This window comes from Condylura cristata, unplaced genomic scaffold (assembly GCF_000260355.1).
Source record: "Condylura cristata isolate star-nosed mole 26May11 unplaced genomic scaffold, ConCri1.0 scaffold00021, whole genome shotgun sequence".
NCBI lineage: Eukaryota > Metazoa > Chordata > Mammalia > Eulipotyphla > Talpidae > Condylura > Condylura cristata.
The window spans coordinates 28,020,113-28,043,757 of NW_004567122.1; the positions used below are offsets into that span (position 1 = coordinate 28,020,113).

Here is a 23,645-nt window from a genome sequence, read left to right on the forward strand (position 1 = left end):
TTTTGTTATTGTTGTTTTATTTGTTTTCTTATATCACTGTTTTTGTACAGTATTTGATTTCTCTCCTCAAGTACAGGCCCTGTAGGTCTCCTACCATAGTGCCCGTGAACTACCACAATAGCCCTGTATGCTCTTCCCTCCCATCTGACCCCCTCTCCCTCCTATATAGGCATTGTATTTGTGACTCATGATGCAGTATAGAGATGTCCTGACTTCAAACATCCAAATTGTCTCTCCAAGAAGTAAGGGTGGCACCAATCATTGTACTAAGATTAGTTTTAATGACCACAAAAATGACCACTTAGGGAAGTTTAGAAAAATGTTTCTTTAGACCTTTATTTAGGTCTAAAGTTATGGAAAGCTACAAGTCAAAGAATAAAGAATAGTCCTTGCTTTCAAGGAACTTACAGGTTAGTAGAAAAAAACGGATGTACCTAAGACAGATGATAAGGACTACACTCTTATTATTTTAGGTTATGCTTCTTTATTTTAATGAGCCCATTCAAAAGACCCAAAAAATGCAATCAAAAAATTTATTTAATGTGAGGAATATTCTGTTCCTAACAGCTACTCTCCCTAGTATTCTCGCACACTGCTCATTAAATTTGAACATTCAAATATTCTGATCCAGTTGCATTTATTTCCCTTCCAGAACAAGTCTGCACCCTGATTCTCACAGAAGCGTTTCCTGAAGATTCTGGGGAGTTCAAGTGCATTGCAGAAAATGAAGCTGGAACTGCAACCTCTGTAGCAAGACTGTTTGTTTCCCCAGGTAAGTACTTGTTAGGATCGCCTTCCTCCAATTCAGCCTTGATCCATGAAAAGATCTGTTTCTATCTAAGCTGGTGACTAACTGTTTTTCAGAAGAAAAAGAAGCAGAGAAATCAGACAGTTTTCCAAATTTACTCATGGAGAAATTTCCTCCCAAACTGGCCTCTTTTCCCTGGAGCAGTGACCGCTACACAAAGGACAAAAGTCCAGACAACACCCCAATAAACTTTATGCCAAGTATTCCTGAGCCATCTAGTCACAGTGACCATGAAATCCAGATTCTAAAGGAGAATTTCTACACTAGCAATGAAAATTCCTCTGTGCTACAACCGCAATGGTAAGACTGGGTAGACCTAACATTTGCTCATGCAGAAAATATTCTTAGATCTGTAGATCTCGCAGTGCATATGACACAGCTCCTGCCCTCAGCAGGAGATAAATCACTTTGTCATTTCTCCCCTGCCCTTTATCACCATTTCGCCACAGCTGAAATGGTAAGGCATGTGAGTAAATTACCATAAGGGTTTGTTACAGAGACTTACTGAAAATAAAAGTCATTGAAGGTGAAATGACCCAAAATATTGAATAAATGGAATAAAATTTAGTATCCTATCTCTCAATATAAATAAGTAAAATATTTTGTGTTACAGGTTTCTCACGGTCATTCTTAGAAAATAGACAGAATCATCTTTGTGTTTAGAGGACAAACGTTTAAAAGAAAAGGTATTTAGTGAGAGAACTTGCTAGCCAGACTATTCTAAAACAACATAATCCACGCCACTGCCACCCTAGTCCACAAACACAAAAACCTAAAAATTGATATTTAAAAGTCATTTTTAAAAAAATTAATTTAAAAAATTTTTAATATCTAACTTAGTCCCCACAACATTTTACTAGACTAAAGCTACCTTTGGGCTAAACTGAGGTCAATATCTTTAATAACAATAATCAGTATTCTTAACTTTATAAGACAGCTAAATATAGCCTCTGTTAATCATAAAATAAAAAGATACTGGAATCTCTTGTAATAACATGTCTTAAGTTGTATTTAAGTCTATTAAGAGAAGTACACCATGTTAGAGATGAAAGAAACCAGAAGTCATTCACATCAAGTTCCTCATTCCATAAGTGACTAAAATTAAAAAAACTACCTCGTATTGTTGAGGGTTCCTTTAGTTTCCCTAACGCTGGGGTAGGTAATTCTCCCAGTGTTTCTAGCAGTGAACACAACGAGAGAAAGAATGTGAACTAGAGGATTGCCAAACACGGAATGATATAGGTTGAATACACAGTAGGAATTCAATCAACAGTAGCTATTACTTCAGTCATTTTTAAAATCAAGACAGTATATCTCTAGTAACTGCTTTTTTGTTCATTTCCTGTAATCCCCTTAGTTTCTATGATCTCTAACTGCTTGGGCAGTAGCTATCCCCAAAAGTAAAGACTCCTAATGGGAGTCAAGGAATAATAGGTGTGGTGGACAATATAGTTAAAACTGAAAATTGTACAACAAACATTTATTAAGCACATTCTTTGTGTCTGTCAGCTTTTATGCCAGACTAGCTTTGGGAAGATGGCCCATACAGATACCTAAAGCTTTCTCCATGAGTACCTGTGTTCAGCATTGAGACTTTTGAAAAGACCTTTTTAAAAAAGACCTTGAGGCCCTCCCTGGTGGCGCAGCGCGTTAAAGCACAGCACTGAGGGGCTAAAGCCACTTCGCAAGAATTCGATTCCCACCTGCCCCGGAGGTGACTACACGGCGTGGCAAACTTCTCCTGACCCGCCCGCTGCTCCCCTTGGCAGTGTTACTTCGTCAATCTGCTCCCCACTCTGTCTCTGGTGAAGCCTCTCACCCTCCGCATCTCTGGCCTGTACCCAAGTTCTGTGTGAAAAAAATAAATCATTAAAAAAAAAAAAGACCTTGAAATTACAGCATCTTTCATAAGTGATTAGCATCCTTTTCATTAACAAAGTCATCTATGGGAAATATTATTGAATAAAAAAGTTCCAACAAAAGTTAACAAATTTTTATTCAATAGCTATATGAGCTACACTGTGCTAGACAAGATAATTTCCCCTCAGAAATACTTTGATCTAGTTGAAGATTTATGTTATACCTCTTAACAATCCATTTACGACTTTCCATTTCATCTGAGTAAGCATCTCTCTGATATAGGTTTGTAAAACAAGTACAGAGAACTTTAGCAACTTAAAGGTCACACAGCAAGTATGTGTCAGAGTAGGCACTCACACTCAGGTCTCGAAGATAAACATCAAAAAGTTGAATGTGTCTAGAAAATTTTAGATACATTACTCAAAATAATGTCCATTACTGTTTCTTGCTTGAGAAGAATATAAGGCTGAATAAAGTGCTAGAATGGATATTTCAAAGTACAAGTGGTAGAGTGGGTTCACTTTATAGAGAACTTTAATAGTATGAATTATGTATAACATGAAAGCAAATAAAACTTTCTTCAGGGGCTCCCTGGTGACACAGGGGTTATGACAGCCACTGCAGCACCAGTTTGATCCCCGGGCAGGGAGCTGACCCACATGGTGCAGCAGACCTCTCCTGTCTCACCCGTTGCTCCCCTCATCCCTGTGTTTCAGTAGATCTGCCTCTGGTGAATCCTCTCACCCCCTCCCCCACACCTCTGGCCTGCATCCCAGTTCTTGTATGCATAAATAAATCTTTTTAAAAAAATATTTCTTCAATCTTTAGTCCTTTCATCACCACTATGACATTTTCCTATTTAGTTGATGTAGCAAAAATTAGTGTCATCACATACAACTAACCTCTGACTTCAGAAAAAGCTGACAGTGCCATTTTTATAATAACATGTATACTTGAAAGTTTAAAAACAAAAGCTGTAGTGAAGAAGAAAGGAATGATACAACTAAACAGCTACCCTTCCATTGATGGGACAGAAAGGAATTCATTAACATGCAGAAGGACAGGTTTCAGTGAGATGTAAGAAATCACCTACATTTTGTGAGGATTAGACTTACCAGGGGCTCTTACTGACAGTTTACAGAAAAAGAAATAAAAAAGGTTGTCTTTGGCAGAGGACTGAAAAATGGTTCACCACCTCATATCTTAATGATTCTTTCAGCTTTAGGATTACATGATTTTTCTCAAAAAATTAAACCATTCGACCAACCACCACATTTGTGAAAAAACATAGAACATCATCCAAAAAAGAAAACCTAACATTAAAAAGTAAAAAAGCCGACCCATAATGGATCATTAAATATAAACCCTTAATTTATGAGAATGTTGTTATAAAAGCTGTTTTCTTTGTCATCCCCTTATTGTAGGAAGAACCTTGGCTTAGATGTACCATATAGTTACCACAATGGAATCAGTGCTACATGTTACAAAGGCCTAGGGAAGACAAGAGGTAAAGCTTACAGGATAAAGAGTAAAGGGAACTAAATTTTTTCTCAGCTGTTATGTTTGAACCTGCCCTAGGCAAAATTGGGGGATTGATTCTGAACATCTTTCCTAATTGGCCAGTAAAGATGTATCTCGAACTTTTAGGTACTAAGAATACCTAGTATTTCCTCTTCCTTGCACTGATTAGGAAAAAAAGGTATCTGTTACATATGCCACATTTAAAGTGCTTTAAATGTACCTTAAAAATATAGTAAATGCTGTATGTGTTAATTTTACACATACACATAATTTTACTATGTCACTTGCATTTTTTACATATTAAATCTCTCAAATTCAGACTGACAGGCTCTGTCATTATTAGTTCAAAACATCAGTGACAGATGTGGAAAAGTATTTTGGGAGAAATAAGACTTTGTAGGCAAAAACTCAAGACAAGACTGCTTTTTCTAATTAGCAGGAATGCTAGGTGCTGAGGCAGTAAATATCAAAGTTTCTCTGAATCCAAAAGAAGGTGCACCTCAACATGGTCAGTTGTAAAGAATTTTATGTTGTTCACAAGCACTCAAAGAGCTGTGTATTGAACCCTAAAGTACAAGTTAACTAAATCAAAGCTGGAGTGCTAATGAGGAAGAGGAATAGATAGATATGCCTTGAACAACAGAAGCAAATCAGAACTGAAGTCACGAAGTGGGGTAATTTCACTTAATTAGCCTGTATTCTCAGATTATCCAGCCCAACTTTTTTGCTGATTTAAAGTCTTTTTAAATTCCTCTGCAAGTATTTACTTCTCTGTGCAAAATGGAAACATAAATACTAAGATGGTGGTCCCCTTGGTGAAAAGAGAAAGTAAACTGTCTAATAGTTGGATTAAAGGAAGAGGAAAACCACTTGACAAAACAGAGCCCTAACTGTATAGACTGTTCATTTGGCTGTTTCTGTTTTTGTTTTTCTGGAGAACAGAAAAGTCAAATTTATTGAAATACTCTGCAACAGAGTGGGGAACCTAACTCAAGATACTCTCTGCACCTTGGCTGGTTGTTTCTTACGTGTTTCAAACTCTTTTAGAATAAAAGTACAAGGGTTAAGCAGTCCTATGCCATACAGGTTCAGAAAACTTATTAAGAAACATGATTTCCAACTCCCTACCCTCCCAGAGATGTAATATCAGAACCTTACTCTCCTGACCACACCCTCTCTCTTCAAACAACCACTGAAACCCATTCCACCGCCATGCCCATTTTGCAAGAGGGAAAAAAGCTTGTGAATGAAGGATTATCCAATCCAAATAAAGTTGGAGCCCACCCTTCGCAGGCCTTAACCTAGAGGATTTTACTACACAGTATACCAGACGTAGAATGCTATTTCCTGTTAGTCCTCTTTTCTTCAACAAGATTTAAACTCCCTACTGTAATAAAGAAATCCTTTGTACTTTCCTTCATTTCCCAACTCATTGCTCTTTTCTCTCCATGAGCTTTCTAAAGTTCACAGTAAAATTTCAAATACAAAATAAAGAGGTCTGCAAGAGAAGCACTCCTTAAATATCACTAAGACATCCGAGATATTGTTTAGATTGTAGACTCTTACTTTGACATGCCAGCATAGGTAGACCGACAGGCAAGCACATCAGATGTCACTGCTTGGCAGCTGATAAAAGTCAGTTGTGCTATAATACTAAGCACAGAGCCGCAGAATTAATCTGTGAGGAAAGAGGCTGCCTCTTCCTTCCCTTCACTAGTTGGTTCAAATCAGCTGGTACTCTCTGGAACTACAGGTAAGCTCCTTCTTTACTTCTACTACAGTTTTGAGGTGGTTTTTGTTTGTTTTTGGCCAAGTCAGAGGAGCTGGAACAAAGGTGATCTTCAGATAAAAAGATTGAAAGCAAAAAGCAAAACAAAAAACAGTTGAAAGCTACGCTGTAATAATAATGTTCAAAGATGAAGAGAAAGTCACCTATATATTCTACTGAAACTAGGAGGCATTCTAGAAAGGATGGAGGAATACCTAGTTCTGTCTTATTTTTTTAATCATTTTTCCTTAAAAGGGACACTTGGTCTATTATTGTAGTGATGTCCTATGACTTCAAAATGTCCTTTATCAGTCTGTGCTATATTGAGAGAGAAGAAAAAATGTTAAGACTTTTTAAATAGAAAACTAATAATATTTCATTTATAAAATCTTTGAAATTTACTCAGTGTTATTGCCAATAAATTGTTACCATCATGGAATAGAATCTATTATAGAATTGAACTGCTGAACAATACTGTTAATATGAAGAAAAGTCTCTTATAGTTACCTGTGTGAATATTTCTATAAAGTTTTACTGAGACATGAAAAAATGAAGCTTCTGAGAGGATATACTTAACTGAAATTTCAGTAATGTAGGATCAAAGTCATTTTCAAAAATAACAGTAATTGTGCACCATGGAGACTGGTACCAAACTGCACAAGATAGCTGATATTCTAAAAAATACATGCAAAGGCATATAGGGGCTCTTCCTGGAAAATATCTTCCGGCTATTTGTAAAGCAATTCAGTCCTTGCTATTTGAAATGCATCTGAATAATTTGTCCGCCCAAAAGGGATTTAGGAACCAAAGTCTGGATATAATCCCACAATGGAATAAATAAACCCATAACTACATAACTACTTGTCTTGAAATAGAATCTTTTTTTTTTTTAGATCTAATTAAAGCCTCCTTGTGGATGTATTTTCCCCAGCAATTTAAAATCCTAGTATAGTTCTTTACTGAAATGCACTTCAAATACATTACTTTTTCAGGAGAGTCTTTCTTTTGGCTGTTTAACCGCACTTCCATTTCTCCTGATATTTTATACAGTATATCCTCAACATAATGCTGTTTTATTATATTGCTGATGAGAAAAAAAGAATTCCTAAGTGAAGTTGAATGAAATGACATTATTGGTTTTTTTAGATCCATTTCACTTATGGTCTCCAAATACCCATCAGTGATGTTAAGTGAGGACTGTATATTACTGTATATTTAATTGTTATTAAATTTAAATTACTGAATCTGTGGTCAATGAACCTGTAGCCTCTGGCAAGTTATTCACAAAACCATAAATATTCACACTAAACAACGTCATAGAATTTCCTTTCATGTATAACCTCTTGGCAAACTCAAAACTTCATGTTCCTGTATCTCGACGGCCCTGAGCATGCTTTAGGAATCACTCTGAGGCAAATACTGATCATTTCTTTTTTCTTTTGCTTAAGGAAAAAGTAATTTATGCAAAGACAGGAATAAAGGAAAAGTCTAGAAGCAGGAAAGTTCAAGCTTGAAGTGACTTTAAAAGCACTTCAAAAAAATAAAAGACGCTCCTAACAATAAGTAGTATTAGCTACTATGAAATAGTATAACCAAATTATTTTCTCTTTCTGAAGGAGCAATATCCAAGAGAAGGATACTCCAGCAAATCCAGGAGCACAGTATCCCCAGGACCTCAGCAAGGAGGAGCAGATCAAGGTTGCTTCTGATTCCTTGCAACCTTCTGTAATTCTAGGCTTGCAGCCTCCAAATCAGAATTCTGCCCCTCCAGGGGCAAATCACTATAGTAATAAATTGCCTTCACCTTCTGTATATCAGCTAAATATGTTTCACTACGAACGTCCAAAACACTTCATCCAATCCCAAAATCCATGCAGCTCCAGCCTACAACCTCCTGGACCGGAAACCTCCAGCTTCTCTAACCAGACCAAACAGTCTTCCATTACCATCCAGCCACGACAATGCACAGAGCAAAGATTTTCTGCCTCCTCAACAATGAGCTCTCACATCACCATGTCCTCCTCTGGTCTCCCTGCCTCTCCCCAGCTGTTTGCTGGCTCCAACCCTGCCCAAAGGGTAACAGCTACTTATCACCAATCCCCAGCCAGCTTCCTCAGCTCCATATTACCATCACAGCCTGACTACAGTAGCAACAAAATCCCCTCCACTATGGACTCCAAGTAAGTGAAATTTTTAATGTCTATTTATATATGGCTGTATACTGCATAGTCAGTGAGCTTTTATCTGAGGAGTTTGGGGGTATTTTTTACTTCATTCTCCACTATCTAAAAAGATAACTGTTATTGAGATCTCATTCCATAATTATCCTAGAACACCTTGAACCAGGTACTGGCAATAAAAGGTCATTGGACATACTGTCCAGTATCCTTGTAAAGCTGAACTCAAATCACGTGTTGCCCTATATAATTACTTACCTATTATTTTTTATTTTCAAATCATTATTTCTAACATACCTAAGAGCAGTAGACTATTGCCTCAGAGCTGAGCAAAGATCCTCATACTGTAAATTTAATTGCTCTGGTCTGGGCTCAGCTGAGATGAAGAACACCTGTCTGCTCTTCATCAGATAGTCAGATAGGATTTCCTCTCACATAAGCAGAGGCTATTAAGTTTCTTCTCAGTCTTAGTCTTTTCTTCCTATCATTTCCCTTCTGATCCTGAATGTCTACTTAACTAAAGAGGAAATCTGGAATTTAGACACTAAAATATATTAGTTTTTATCATTATAATCAGAAGAACAAAAGCTTGAATAGATGAAGGCTTATGACCCTAAGGTTTTCTTTAGTAATTAATTTATTTACCCTGATCTAAATACAGGAAGAATACCTGTAGCCTTATGCAAGCATGTATTATTCCCACAGCCCTAAAACTGTTCTAGGAGAACTTGATATGAAGAAGGACATAGTGGTAGTGCTTTTTATAAAACATGAACTGAATACTGTGTGCTTATGCAAACTTACAGCTATCAGTTTTCCTACTCCTTGGCTGATGAGACCATCAGAGAATTAAGCCAGCGGCATCTGAAAAATTTTCTGATGGCCTAAGTTTTGTTAGAGGCTTATCAACAGATTTGCTAAAAACCCTTGTTAATTTTCCTCAGTCTTCTCTAGAGGCTAATTTTTCTACAGATTCCTAATGTTGGCAACAACTCTGGACACCTCACTGAACTGACTACAGCAATGCAACTTATAAAGAAACCTTCTCATTATTATCTTTAAAATTAAGAACCAAGGAAAGTTAAAAACATTTCTTAGAATCCTATATTAGCTGAACAATTTGAAATGGCTGCTAGTCAACCTACAAAAATGGCATTTTTATAGTTTGGATCCAATGATTTTAAAAGATATTGTCAAGGAAAAAAAAAGATATTGTCAAGAAACAGGAGCCTACTTTCTCTTCCCTCCCAAATTCCCTTTATAACCATTATCACACATTGTAGACATTTCTTGGTCACATTTACAGATGATCATTTTCCATCTAGCTGCTATTATTTCCAAAGTCCCACAAAAGCATTTTAAAACACAAAATCTTTTCGGATGAGAATATTTTTCTTAGCAGTCTTTTAATCCTATTCCAAATCCCTGACTAGAAAAGAAAGCCACCAAGCAAATATTACTGAGCTTCAACCATATACTCAGCTCTGTGCACAAAACTGAGAGGACAAAAGGCAAAAATGGAGAGGATAAGACCCCCAAACCAGAGATCAAAGATCCAGCTTAGCTGTTCCATTTTCAGCTACCATAGATGACTCTTTTCATCTTCCCACCGCTGCTTGACACCCATTCAGTGTCCGGCTGCACAGGGTGAAAGCATTGGCCCTTTGAACATTTGTGCACAACTACCTCATTGCTGTGATGGGCTTAAATTTGCCCTGTCTTCTAAAGTCTCTTGGATTCTGACCTAGAGAACTTTGAACGTTTTATTTAGCTTTTCATCAGCAGGAAGCCTTAAGCCAAGTGCTTTATTCAGTTGATCAAGTCGTAGACTGGAATTGAGGCTAGTGCTCTAATTCTGAATTTCCCTTTAAAAAGCTTGCTGTGTGAGACATTCAACACATTTACCTTATCTTCTCAATGATCTGTAACAAAGTGTAGTATCTAGTGATTAATGATAGGAAAAAATAGACCTATAAGGCAGTATGCAAGCATAATGTTACTCTATAAGTGAGTAGACATCAAATCCTAACACTTAAGCCATCTAAATGGTAAGTTATATTAAATGAATAAAGTGACTGAAGCTACATAATAGCATACCTGTTTTGATATTCCTTCAAAATTTCTCATAATTTCATTAAATTATAAGTTTGAAAAAAAGAATTCTTTAACACGAATTCATTTCAACAAATGTGTTATAAAGATGATATAACATATTATAAAGAGAGAAGCTTAGCATTATTAAAAAAAACAGTGCTCTAGCATACAGATGGAAAAGAGAAGATCTATGAGATCAAAGGAATTTTAACACTTTGATATGGGAATTCAATATTTTTTAAAAATCACTATTTAAATAGCTGCCTGGCTATTTACTTAACTGAACAGGTCAAACCTTTGCTGAGGATTATTATAGACAATCCTGAAATGTAAGGAGAAGGAGATGTATATCGATTGTCAACTTGGAATACAGACCACCTTGAATACGATGAAAACTACTCACTCATTCAACTGATATCTTCTATACCTAGCCTTTGTGTTAGCGGATCTAAATGGTGAATAATAGGAAGTCTTTTTTTTTTTTTTTTCAGTATATTTACAACATAGTAATTACTAATCATGTCCCCAAAGCCTTTGAAAATTAAAATTCTGGCTCTAGTCAGAGGACATACATTTCCAAATAGCTTACAAGTTTTTTAATATTCTTTTAGAATCTGAACAAGAACATATCAAAGAATAAACAACAATTGCCTGATTTGGATAACTGGAGAATATTGGTAAAATATTCATTAATGGCAGTGTCCAGTTTTAAATAAATATAAATTAGCACCTGTCAGGACTCTAAATGAATAAACTAAAGCAAAATCTGTACAAAGCACTGTGAAAAGTGTAAACCACCTAGCAGATCTAAAAAATACAAGACTCCTTGAATACCACCCCAGTTCTCTTTCAGAATCAACAGAGAGGCTCTGGGAAGGCAAGTTTATCATAGAATAAAACTTAAATGGGAATCAGAAGTAAGTATTTCAACCAAACTCTTAAACTTTTATTCAAATTTACTTTCTTTTCTTCTAACCCCCTTTTTATAGCTTACATTTCTTTCTCAAATCACCCCATTCCTTCACTAAAAACCACTTCAGCAATATTGAAAGTGTCATTATGTAAAACCTATTTGTTATTTATTACACAGTGTATTACTTCATATTACCTAGACTACAAAATTGTAATAGGAAAGCCAGTGGCTTTGTAAACTAGAGACTCCATTCAAAGCAATAGAGTATTCACTAAATATCAGTGGTTATGTTGGTAAAGATTTAATAGTGAGGTCTGAAGACGGAGCCATGATCTGTGGTAGTTACCAATTCCCTGGGGTAAGATACTCCCACCAACAGCAATTCAAACTACCAACGTGAGATCACAGATTGCTGGGATGAAATGCTAAAAATCAATTCTCTGAAGCCTATGTGAGTCAGCTCCAGCACATACATCGCTTGACATACACCCATAAATCAAACTAATGAAATTGAGTTTTAAGATTGGAAAAGTTCTCAAGCTGCCAGTAATTCAACTGACTCTTACTTCTTTCGGAAAAATCTTCAAAGAAGGACATCCTCCTGATGTTCTATCGAAATTTAAAGAAGAAAAAAGCCAGCAACCATCTTACAAAATACTTCTTGACTGTTATTGGGGCAACTGTTGTTTTTAAATAACACTAAGAAATGATAGTAGATTCAACCTATTGCTAAAATGAGGCCAATTCTATTTTAGATGCATTTTAAAGATTTTTTAAAATCTTTTTTCTTATTAAAGCTATCAGCATCCTTCAGTTGGCCAACCTATAAATGCTATGCCATCCCAAAATACAAATGCTAAGCCCACACCAAGGACTCCTGACCATGAAATACAAGGATCAAAAGAAGCTCTGATTCAAGATTTGGAGAGAAAACTAAAATGCAAGGACAGCATTCTTCATAATGGAAATCAAGTGAGCAAGATGTCTATTTTGTACAAAAAGTCAATTTAATAATAAAATCTAATCTCAACAAGAAAGGTCTTTCTGTTTCACAGGTCTATAGTCACATAATCCAGGACAGGATTATAAAAAGGTGGGAGGGGAGGGCTTCCACAGTGGTGCAATGGGTCAGTGAGCTCAATCCCCGCCCCGGAGGTGACCCACATGGCCAACAGACCTCTCCTGTCTCACCCGTTGCTCCCCTCAGCAGTGTACTTTGTCAATCTGCCTGTTCTGCTCCCTGCTCTGTCTCTGGTGAATCCTCTAACCACCCCTGCACTTTGGGCCTGTACCCCAGTTCTGTATGCATTAAAAAAATCTTTAAAAGAGGGGACGTAATATATAGGGCATATTTTATATACTTATGCATGAAATCACCTCTTGGTTTTCAGTGGTGAAAGAATGGAGCGAGTGAAAAGTCAAACTGAATGATTTAATGAAAATTCTGCTTCAGGCATTACTCATAAAGTATGTCTGATGACCAAATAACTAAAAAGAAATACTGTCAACTTGCCTTCATCATGTATTTTGGTTCACATTATGTGTGGACAGAAAGTTATACTTCTTATTATTAAATCTTACTGTGCACACTCTTTTTAGTCACTCATTTTTGAAACAGTTCTATATGCCGTTAATCCATTTTAATACATTTGATATACTAGTCATATTGTTTTCAACAAGGTTTAGTAAGTCAAATATTCAGTGTTCATTTAATAAAAATTATTTCTGAATGTGAGGTCAGTACTATATTCAAGACAGAGTTCAAAAGAACGTGCAGAACTTGGGGGAGCCTAATTTTAAGTTTGATTATGCCTGCTTTTTAAAAGTAAAAAGAAAACAGAAGTTAATATTATAGAAAAGGGAAGTGTCACTAAAATGGATGGAAAATACTTAGAAAGAAAAGACTTTTTTTGAAAACACTGTATTGTCTATAATTGAACAGAACTATATACTTTTTTGGTATAATGCTTGGTGGCTTTCGGGAAAGCATACAAACAACTTTCATTAAACCTCATTACGATCAATTTAATAACTTACTTCTTTAAAGCGAATGACATATGAGGAGAAGATGGCTCGCAGATTGCTAGGACCACAGAATGCAGCTGCTGTGTTTCAAGCTGAAAATGAAGGTGAAACACAAGATTCACCACAGGTAAATCAAAATAATCTTACATAACTGGAGCACTTTCTTTCTGCATGATTTTTAAATTTCTGCTTTTCAAAATGTCTATAAATACCACCTGAAGCAAAAATCAATCACTTCCATGTGCCACTGCATGTAAAGAATAGAGACCAGAATGGGTCAAAACCTAAAACATACTAATTTTAGCTTTTACTCCATTTTCTGGTGATTCTAATATCTAGAACACCAGAAGGATAATGATGTCACTTTTCATGTAGATATTTAGGGGTTAGTTAGACTTAGGAATCTTACTACAATTTTTACATTGATGGAGAATCTATAAATTTTAAATCTCTAAAACCAAAGAAATTATAAGCTTTTTGCATAAGCTGAGTTTCGTTTCAGTGTTTTAAAATATAGCTGAGGTACTGATGAAATATCTAATTTCTTTTACTATGTTCCTATCTTTGTGAGTCTTGTTAAAAAAAATTATGAGTAATGGCTTTAAGATTAACAAAACCATTCTTTCCAAAAGGGATTAACTATATGGAGAACATAAAGAGAATCTGCCACTGGAATGTACCTGACCAGCTTGATTTTAACAAATAAACTTAAACTTGAAGAGAAAAAATACAATTGGAGATGCATACTGAACTGTTAGTGTTCTGTCTTCCTTCCCAAAAGTCCCTAAGAAACTGTGAGAAAAGGGGATGAAAGTGGGCTGTCAAGAGTCCCAGATTTCTAAGTATAGGAAGCTGAAAAGAGATTTTTGTCATTGTTAAACAAAATTCAACCACTAAAAAGGATGAAGCAGGGTCTAACCACGCAGGTAACAAGAAACTAGGAGTTAAATCTCTTTCAGTCTACTGAACAGTCCATACATTCATGCATTCAAGGCATTTGATAGAGCACATGTATGCTGGGCTCTGGACTTGGCACAGGAGATTTCAACAAGACCCAAGTCAATCTCTATTAGTAGAAATAACTCAAAGCAACTTTACATTGATGATAGCTAACCTTATAATTTGGCTGTACATGAATTCAGGGTATTGATTTATTATTTTTTCTCATTAATTCCTCAAAAAGTTTAAATAAAGGTGATGGTACCAAGAATAGTAAAGTATGTCATTATGAAATAAAAAAAAATCTCTTCTTTGTATACTTCATTCTATCTAAGTCATACAAATTGCCATCAAACTATGTAAAACTGAAATATCACATCAATTAATATGAATATATGAACATTACACTATCATAAGAAAAATCAAAAGCTTAATTTGGATGTTTTGAATTAAATTGTACTGTTTATGGTTTTAAACTAAAAATTCATTTATTTGATCAATTGCTAACTTGACATTATGCTCTGAGAACCTTAAAGCAAGTCAAAAATTGTTGCACAGTGATAGGAATTCTATTTTAAAATGACAAATATATTCAATATGTTCACCCAAAATCAATTATTTATACTCAAACTTTGCTGGGTTGCTATACAAATGTATTTTAAATTTTTGGATAGGCACTGTATTTTTTATGTCTTTGTATCTTCCACTGTGCCAATCATAATGAAATACACAAATTAGGCACTAAATACTTAAGCCTACTATAACTCTACCAATTCCTGATTTTATTCTCAAGCAGAAATAATTTTCTTAGATAAGAATCCTAAAAGATATTTGCTTAAATATTTTTTATTAAGCAGGAAGTTATTAATGTTGTTTTTCAAAATCTTTTCATTGCTCTGCACATATCTTCCATAGTGTCCATCAGGATATTGTGCCATGAACTAAAAAAAGAAGTATTTTCCAGTCTCATATGTGTTTACTGCTGTTGGTGCCACATTAGAGCACTAGGTAAAATAATTCATATCTACTGCCAACCCAAGTGACTTCATGTCTATTCCTGTTTCACTAAAGGACAATTTGTACTGTGCTCCCATTTCAAATATACCAGGGGACATCATCCTAATTCTCATAAATCATACCTATTGAATAGGACTATTAATATAGGGATTTCTGCTAAAAAAAACTGATTGGAAGAGAAGTGCACATTATATTTTAAATGTTTAAAAATTAAGTATGTATGTAAAACAATAACTGTAAAAATACAGCCAAAATGTTCCTTTCAATTACAAATACTCAATTCATTTCATTTTAAGCTAGCAACTATATGTTAACATTTTGTTTTCATTTCAAGCAGCACAACCCAGAACATGCACGACTGCAAGTTCCTACATCACAGATAAGGTAAAGTTTTTTAAATTTTAAAAAAACATATCGTTTGCCACTTCAAATATTTTCAGCTTAAAACATGAAAGCCCTCAAGCTTTTATTATGCCCTTATAAAAAAACAATAATGTAAACCTTACATAAATAAATTTGGGTCCTCCCTGGTGGCACAGCAGGTTAAAGCGCAGCATTAAGAAGCTAAAGCCACTTCAGCATGAGTTTGATCCCCGCCCTGAAGGTGACCCACATGGCACAACAGACCTCCCCTGACCCGCCCACTGCTCCCTCAGCAGTGTACTTCATCAGTGTGCCTGTTCTCCTCTCCACTCTGTCTCTGGTGAATCCTCTCACCGCCCCTGCACCTCTGGCCTGTACCCCAGTTCTGTATGCATAAATAAATAAATGTTTTAAATTAGTTAATTAATTAAAAGGAAAAAAATCAATGTGCATTTTTTTATATTCAAGGTTATGATCAAAAATTTTATCTGTTGGGCCTCTCTGGAGGCATAGGGGTTAAATCTCAGTGGCCTGAGTTCAATCCTGGCCAGGGAGCTGACCCGCATGGTGCAGCAGACCTCTCCTGTCTTATCCACTGCTCCCCTCAGTAGGAGGTAGGACCTCCTATTCTGCTCCCCACTCTGTCTCTGGTAAATCTTACCCCCTGCACCTCTGGCCTACCCCCCAGTTTTTGTATGCATAAATAAATTTTTTAAAAATTTATTTGTTAAGTAGCAGAACTATCACAAATGAAATATTTTAAAATTATATGGTTAACAAAGAGCCACATTTCCATGTTAAAACAACTTTCTCATGACAATCTAAACCCAATTCTAATTCTGCAGTCTCTGTACCTATTAAGAAATGTCTAGGTACTCTGAATTTTAACAGATAGGTTTCCTCATCAATCTATGGCAATGAGAAAAAGAAAAAAAAGATGTATAATTTGTACCAGATGTTTTAAAATTTCTACCAATTTTCTGCAGAGTGATTGTTAAAATATATTTTTTAAAAGATGTGGTATAGATATACAATGGAATATTACTCAGCAACCAAGAAAAAAAAAACAACACATGCTTTTTGCAGCAACATGGATGGATGGAGCTGGAAAAGATCATGCTAGTGAAAAAAAGCCAAAAAGAAAAGGAAAAATACCAGATGGTTTCACTATACCAGAGAAAGAAATTTTATGGGGGTGGAGTGGGGAATGGGATCAAAAACAATGGAGGGAGGGAAATGTACTGGACTATGGTGATGGCACATGGGTGATTTGGTGATGGGAAGCCCAAGGAGATTACAACTGAGATGGAAAAATGCACAAAATGATGTAAAAATAAATTATTTTATTATTCAAAAAAATATTTTTTTAGAAGTAGATCGTCTTCTAGGGGAGATATGAATGATCAGGATGCAATCCAGGAGAAATTTTACCCTCCTCGTTTCATTCAAGTGCCAGAAAGCATGTCAATTGAAGAAGGAAGATTCTGCAGAATGGACTTCAAAGTAAGAGAAGTGCTATACAAATATTGGGGGGAAATTAACAATGAGTTTTGGAAAAATGCTCCTTTTTTAATCCACAACTTGAGCAGCAGTATAGAGAATTGGTAAGAAGTGGTACAGCTTTCTAGCTGTGTAATCTTACATATCACTTAACCTCTCTTTGCTACTGTCTCTTCTGTAAAATGGTCATAACAAATATATCTACCTCATAGCATTCAGAATAAACTGAAAAATAGGTATAAGTACACACAATAGTGCCTACCATCTAAATACTATATAAAAATGAAGCTATCATTTTTAAACTACAATTCCCTACTAAGGAATTCAAGCCAACCTGCTTTTTCTTGGCCTATATGAGTTTTGCAGACTCAACAGCTTTTTAGAAAAACCTGTACTACCTTCATTTTGTAGAACTTTATCTAAATGTGTGGATTTAATTGTGTAAGATTTATATTCAAAACACTTAACAAACTGCGATTTATACACTAGAACTACAGTTCAAGTGTACTGTTTTGAAAAGGTTATTCATTACATCATCAAGACTGGCATATATGGGCCTCAGGGAGTTCATTTACAGTCACTTTAGTCAGTAAGCTATATGACCGTCATATTCCTTTAATGTTCTAAACACCAGTAATTAAGGAATTTTTGAAAACCTGATGTTACATATGAAAAAGTTTGGTTGGGTTTGAGATAGTCTGAAAACATTATATTAATTTTAAGGGCTTTAATTTCTACTGTTAAAAAAAATGGAAAGTAAGGACCTCTTTAAGCTCTTGCTTTACATTTTGAGTCACAAACCTACTCAGATACAGAAATTGTTACAGTTAATAAATGGACAGCTGGTTTACAGTAAAGCTACAATTTAAAATCCCTTCATTTATTTATGTTTTGGTTTCTAGGTGAGTGGACTGCCAGTTCCTGATGTGTCATGGTATCTAAATGGAAGACTGGTTCAACCAGATGAATTGCACAAAATGATAGTGTCTGAGAAGGGTTTTCATTCACTTATCTTTGAAGTGGTCAGCGTTTCAGATGCAGGAACTTATGCATGCATTGCCAAGAATAGAGCAGGAGAAGCTACCTTTACCGTGCAACTGGATGTCCTAGGTAAGCCTTCAGGGAGATCTGGAGCGCTCCTTGAAACCCAGTAACATTCAAAAAGAAAGTATTGAAAAGCAAAGCCCCAAACACTTATAGTTAAGGATAATATCTGTACCAGCTAGTAAAATGCCAATTTTTACCTAAAAGTCATGGGGGAAGGAGATGGAGAAGGAGAGACAGCTTTTGAGAGAGCTTTTTTTTTTTTGAGGGAAATGGAATAAAACTAGAAAAACAAAGTTTTTTGGAAAGAAAATAAAGAAACACACCAAATAAGATAATATGGTATAAGTATTTCTAGATGTAACGAACAGGTAAGTTTATTTCTAGTCATTTTTCTGATCTACAGTTTAAAATAATCAACAAGTAGTTTTAAATTAAAAAGAAAATGCACCGCGGGGATTACAATTGAGATGGGGGAAAAAATGTACAAAATGATGTAAAAATAAACTGTTAAAAAATAATAATAATAATTCCAACTACACTAGCATCAAAAAATAAAATTGTAAATTTTTTAAAAAAAGGAAATGCAAGTTGTTTCTCTTAATTAAATTTATTGATATTATTTTACATCATTGTTCCTTTTCATACAGTGTTTACTTCCCCCTCAGGAATAATTACCCCATAGAATTTCCTCCCTGCCTTAGCCCCTGACCATCACCACAGTCCCCTGTGTTCCTCCCTCCTGTCTTCCACCCTTCTCCCTCCCCCACAGGATGTCTCTGGTTTATAAATGTCTGTTTGTTTTTGTTGTGTTGTGTTCTGCTCTATATTGTTATTATCCCCCTCCACCCCCCCATATTTGGTTCCCTATATTCCTCCTGTAAGTGAAGCCATCCAATATTTTTCTTTTTCCTTCTGACTTACTTCACTGGACATGATCCCTGCTACTATCTCCATCCATGTTGCTGAGAATGACATGAGTTTATCTTTCTTGATTGCTGAGTAATATTCTCCTGTGTGTATATGCCACACCTTCTTGATCCAATCATCTATCTTTGGACATTTGGGTTGCTTTTCCTTTTCAGTAGCTTCAGTTTCAGAAGCTTTTCAGTTTGATGTAGTCTCAGGTGCTTAGTTTTTCCTTCATTTTCTTTGCTTGGGTAATGAATCTTTAAAGATGTTTCTGAGATATGTCTTGTAGTGTTTTACCTATACTTCTATATATTTTATGGTTCCAGGTCTTAAGCCCAAATATTTTATCTATTTTGAGTTGATTTTTGAGCATGCTGTGAGGTAGTGGTCTAGATTCATTCTTTTGTTTATGTTGTTCCAGTTTTCCCAGCACCAATTATTGAACAAACTGTCCTTGTTCCCTTGCAAATTTTAGCCTTAGCCTATTTTCTCTTCATTAGGAAGCTAATCTTGAATGGCAATAACACATACATACCTCCTTGCTTTAGAAAACAGGTATAGCAAAACTCATATTCTTATTAAACTTATGTTCTTATTTAAAATACAATTTAAATATCACAATTGTAATGGTATATCCCATAGAATGATACGTAAGAGATATATTGCTATATATCAAAGTAAAGGATAAACAATTTCCTTGAATTTTTATCTTACCAAGATCAAAGAAAAAATTTTAAGATTGTTCTGTGATATGATAAGACCTCACTTTATGGAAAAACTAGTGGTCCAGGAGTTTAAAAAAAAAAATCAAGTAAATTTGCATAGGGAAAATCCTTTTTATACCTATTTAAACCATAATGTTTATATAAATTACTATAATGTTAGAGAGTTGAAAAAATCTTTAGCAGGAATCTGTGTAATCTGCTCATTTCTCCTTCAGAAAAACTAGTCTATTAGTGTAATTTCGTTTTTTTTCCCCTCAGATATTTGAAGAAAAAATAAAACATAGTAATTACTGGCATTTGTATATTACTTTTCAGTTTCAAAACTATGTAAATTTTCAATATGACAAATTCATTGAACAACAAAAAGTCAAAGCACTATTATATTAACTATTTTAGGACTTTAAATGATATGATGATATAATAGCAATGTATATTGTTAAAACTTAATGTAAACCTAAAGCTTTGAATCCTGTTAATAGTTTTTTAGAACTTTTATTTCAACATACAGCTTCATAATGCTTTGTTTTGACTTAATATTTTTTGACATTTCAAAATACTGAATTTGTATTAATATATAGCAAAAGAACACAGAAGAGCACCAATGTTTATCTACAAACCACAAAGCAAAAAAGTTTTTGAGGGAGACTCAGTAAAGTTAGAATGCCAAATCTCAGCTATACCTCCACCAAAGCTTTTCTGGAAAAGAAATAATGAAATGGTACGATTCAACACTGATCGAATAAGGTAAGACAATTATTTCTATACTTTTCTATAATTAATTTGGGTAAATATAGAGTTATATGATGGTGTGAAATGCAGTTTAAATGGCATACATTTGTGATCTCAATTTGTCTAGATTTTTAAACAAATATAATAGTATAATAAACCAGGAAGCTGGGCAAGATGGTTGCTGAGTGAGGTGCTGATTTTGCCTTCTCCACATAGCACAACTATATTACACAGAATAAGACAACCCCTGAAAGATAAATTGATGGCTATCACATACATCAAGAAATACATCAGAATAGCAGAAAAGAGTAGGAAATAATGCACAAGAAGAAAAGTAAATTAACAGTTTATTAAATTAATAATTTGAAAACTAAACCACTTCACTAAAGGCTATAGATTGTGACATAAGAAGATGGAAAGACATTTCATGCTCGGGGCCAGGGAATTAATACAGTCAAAAGACAAGTCTACCAAAGCAGTTCCCACTGAATACCAATTTTATTCTTCAAAAAAAAAAATGTTGGGCACATGAAAAGCCTCAAATAACTAAAGCAATCCTGATAAAAAGAAGAGAAAGAAAGGTATCGTATTACCTTACTTAAATTATAGTATGAGACAGTAGTGATAGGGCATTAATTAAAACATATAGCACTGAAGTAATAATGGATACATGGATCAACTGGGGCAGAATCAAAAACTCATAAATAAATCCACATGTATCTCAATACTTCATGATAAAGGAGACACACTTATACAATGGAAAAGAAGAATTTCTTTAACAAATGAGTGGGAAAACTGAACAGCCAAATGGAAAAGGAGGAAGCTGGATCACTCTTTCTTTCTATATACATAAGTAAATCAAAAAATAAATGGATTAAAGACTTAGAAAATTTTTCATCAGTTTGAATAAGATAGATGCAGGGCAAAAGATTGACAATATGCTTCACCACATCAATGACAAAGGTGTGTGTGTAGACTTAACCCCTACAGCAAGGGAAATAAAAACAAAAATAAGCAATTGGGATTGCCTCAAACTACAAAGCTGTCAAAGAGCAAAAGATAATGGAAGTAGATTAAAGAAATCTTACTGAGTGGGAGAAAATTTTCACACATTACACAACCAACAAAGTTAACAATTAAGATATACCAAAAATGTATTCAAGTTAGCAAAAAAAATTTTCAAACAATCCAATTAATAAATGGGCAGGAGATCTGAACAGAGAATTCACTAATGAGGATAGTTACAACACTAATAGATACATGGAAAATTTTTCATCAATTTGAGTAAGAGATGCAGGGCAAATCCACAATGAGGTATCATCTTAAACCCTTAAGACTGACACATATTAAGAACCCCAACAAAAAATGCTGCAGAGGATACAAAAAAAGAAAACCCTATTACAGTGTTTATTGGTGGAGCTGTTAACCGGTATAGTCATTTTGGAAAGCAAACTAAATTTACCTTAAAAAAATAAAAATAAAAATGGGCCTTCCTGGTAGCACAGCACATTGAAGCACAGCACTAAGAAGCTATAGCCACTATAGCATGAGTTCAATCCCTGACCCCAGAGGTGACCCACATGGCACAGCAGTCCTCTCCTGTCTCGCCGCTGCTCCCCTCAGCAGTGTATTTCAGTAAATCTTCCTGTTCTGCTCCCCACTCTGTCTCTGGTGAATTCTCTCACCACCCCTGCACCTCTGGCCTGTACCCCAGTTCTGTATGCATAAATAAATCAATCTTAAAAAAAACAAGTATCCATACCACACTCCAGCAATCCCACTCTTGGGTATCTATCTGAAGAAAAAGAAACCATCAAATCAAAAAATTAAATCCTCTGCAGTTTTTGTTGCAACAATATTTAAAATAGCTAGGACACAGAAACAACTTAAATGTCCAGTGACAGAGGACTGGATTAGGAATCCATATATTTCTATATTTATTGAAATACTATCAATCAGCCATTAGAAAAGACAAAATATTGATATTTACTGTAAAATGGAATATTAGTACAATTGAATGGATATTTGAGGGAATTATACATAGTAAAGCAAATCATAATGATAAACACAAATATCAGATGATTTTACAGTGGACAACTTGGCAAAACAAATCAAAAATTAGTGACCACCAATAAACGAAGTGAGGTTTCAAGTCTAGGAGAAAAGGAGAACAGAAAATGTCCCAGAAAAGGGGAGGGAGGTGGGAAGAATGTGGACATTATTTTTAGGTAATTACTGAGTGAAAGGATTTATTCAGTTATGACTTAAAATACAGAAATTCACAGAACAGAATTTCTGTTATTATATGAGACTTAGAAGTTCTTTGTCAGAAAAGCAATAAAATCTTACACTTGCAAAAAACAAAGAGGTCTTTCTTGGATCAAAAATATTTTTTTTCCCCAAAAACAGAGTGGCAAGTCTGAAAAAAAAGAAATCTCATTAAGCAAAAATCCACTAATCGGAAATATAAGGGACAAAGTAGGCTAGGATTTCCCTTTTTGCTAATAATTTTATTAGCTGGTTCAAAAAAATAGATGGTATAGACTAGATTAAGGGGAGAGGAATATTTAATTTTTCAAAATTGCTATGTGGAGTGACTTGGTATAGACTCAGAATTTCCAAATGCCTCTTAACTTTGTATTTGTCACAGTAAGTCAGGGACAAAACTTTCACAAGAAAATTCTTATTATTTTGTTCTCAAATTGTTTCATTTCAGTTTATATCATGATAATTCTGGGAGAATTACTTTATTGATAAAGGATGTAACCAAGAAAGATGCTGGGTGGTATACTGTCTCTGCAGTAAATGAAGCTGGAGTCACCTCATGTAATACAAGATTAGACGTTACAGGTATGCCACACTATCTACCTAGGTATAATAGACTTTCCCAAGAAGATTTAGTAAGAAGCACAAATTCCCTCACTGGATAAAATCTGAAGGACTTTTCATCTACATAATCAGTTTTGATTTTTTTTCCTGTCTAGTAATGAATACCTACTGCAACCCTTTTGTTTACAATGGTTTTTTAAAATTGACTTTTATTTGATATATTTCAGCCCGTCCAAACCAAAATGTACAAGCTCCTAAGCAATTACGTGTTCGACCAACCTTCAGCAAATATTTAGCACTTAATGGGAAAGGTTTGAATGTGAAACAAGCTTTTAATCCTGAGGGAGAATTTCAGCGTCTGGCAGCTCAATCTGGACTCTATGAAAGTGAAGAACTTTAATAATTTTACCAACATTGGAAA

At 34.9% G+C, this 23,645-nt stretch overlaps 1 protein-coding gene across 2 annotated transcripts; it reads left to right on the top strand.

Moving 5' to 3' along the window:
• The first annotated feature begins 7,781 nt into the window (after positions 1-7,781).
• Positions 7,782-23,645, top strand: MYOT (myotilin). Of its 2 annotated transcripts, none has more exons than XM_012727819.1 (9): positions 7,782-8,137; positions 11,939-12,113; positions 13,189-13,293; positions 15,457-15,506; positions 16,856-16,988; positions 17,888-18,095; positions 20,245-20,410; positions 23,112-23,245; positions 23,452-23,645. In XM_012727819.1, the coding sequence occupies exons 1-9, from the start codon at positions 7,782-7,784 to the stop codon at positions 23,622-23,624; spliced, it is 1,500 nt and encodes a 499-aa protein (XP_012583273.1). In that variant the 3' UTR covers positions 23,625-23,645. The 2 variants fall into 2 exon arrangements, with proteins under 2 accessions (XP_012583273.1, XP_004686814.1); XM_004686757.2 differs by having other exon boundaries at positions 15,460-15,506.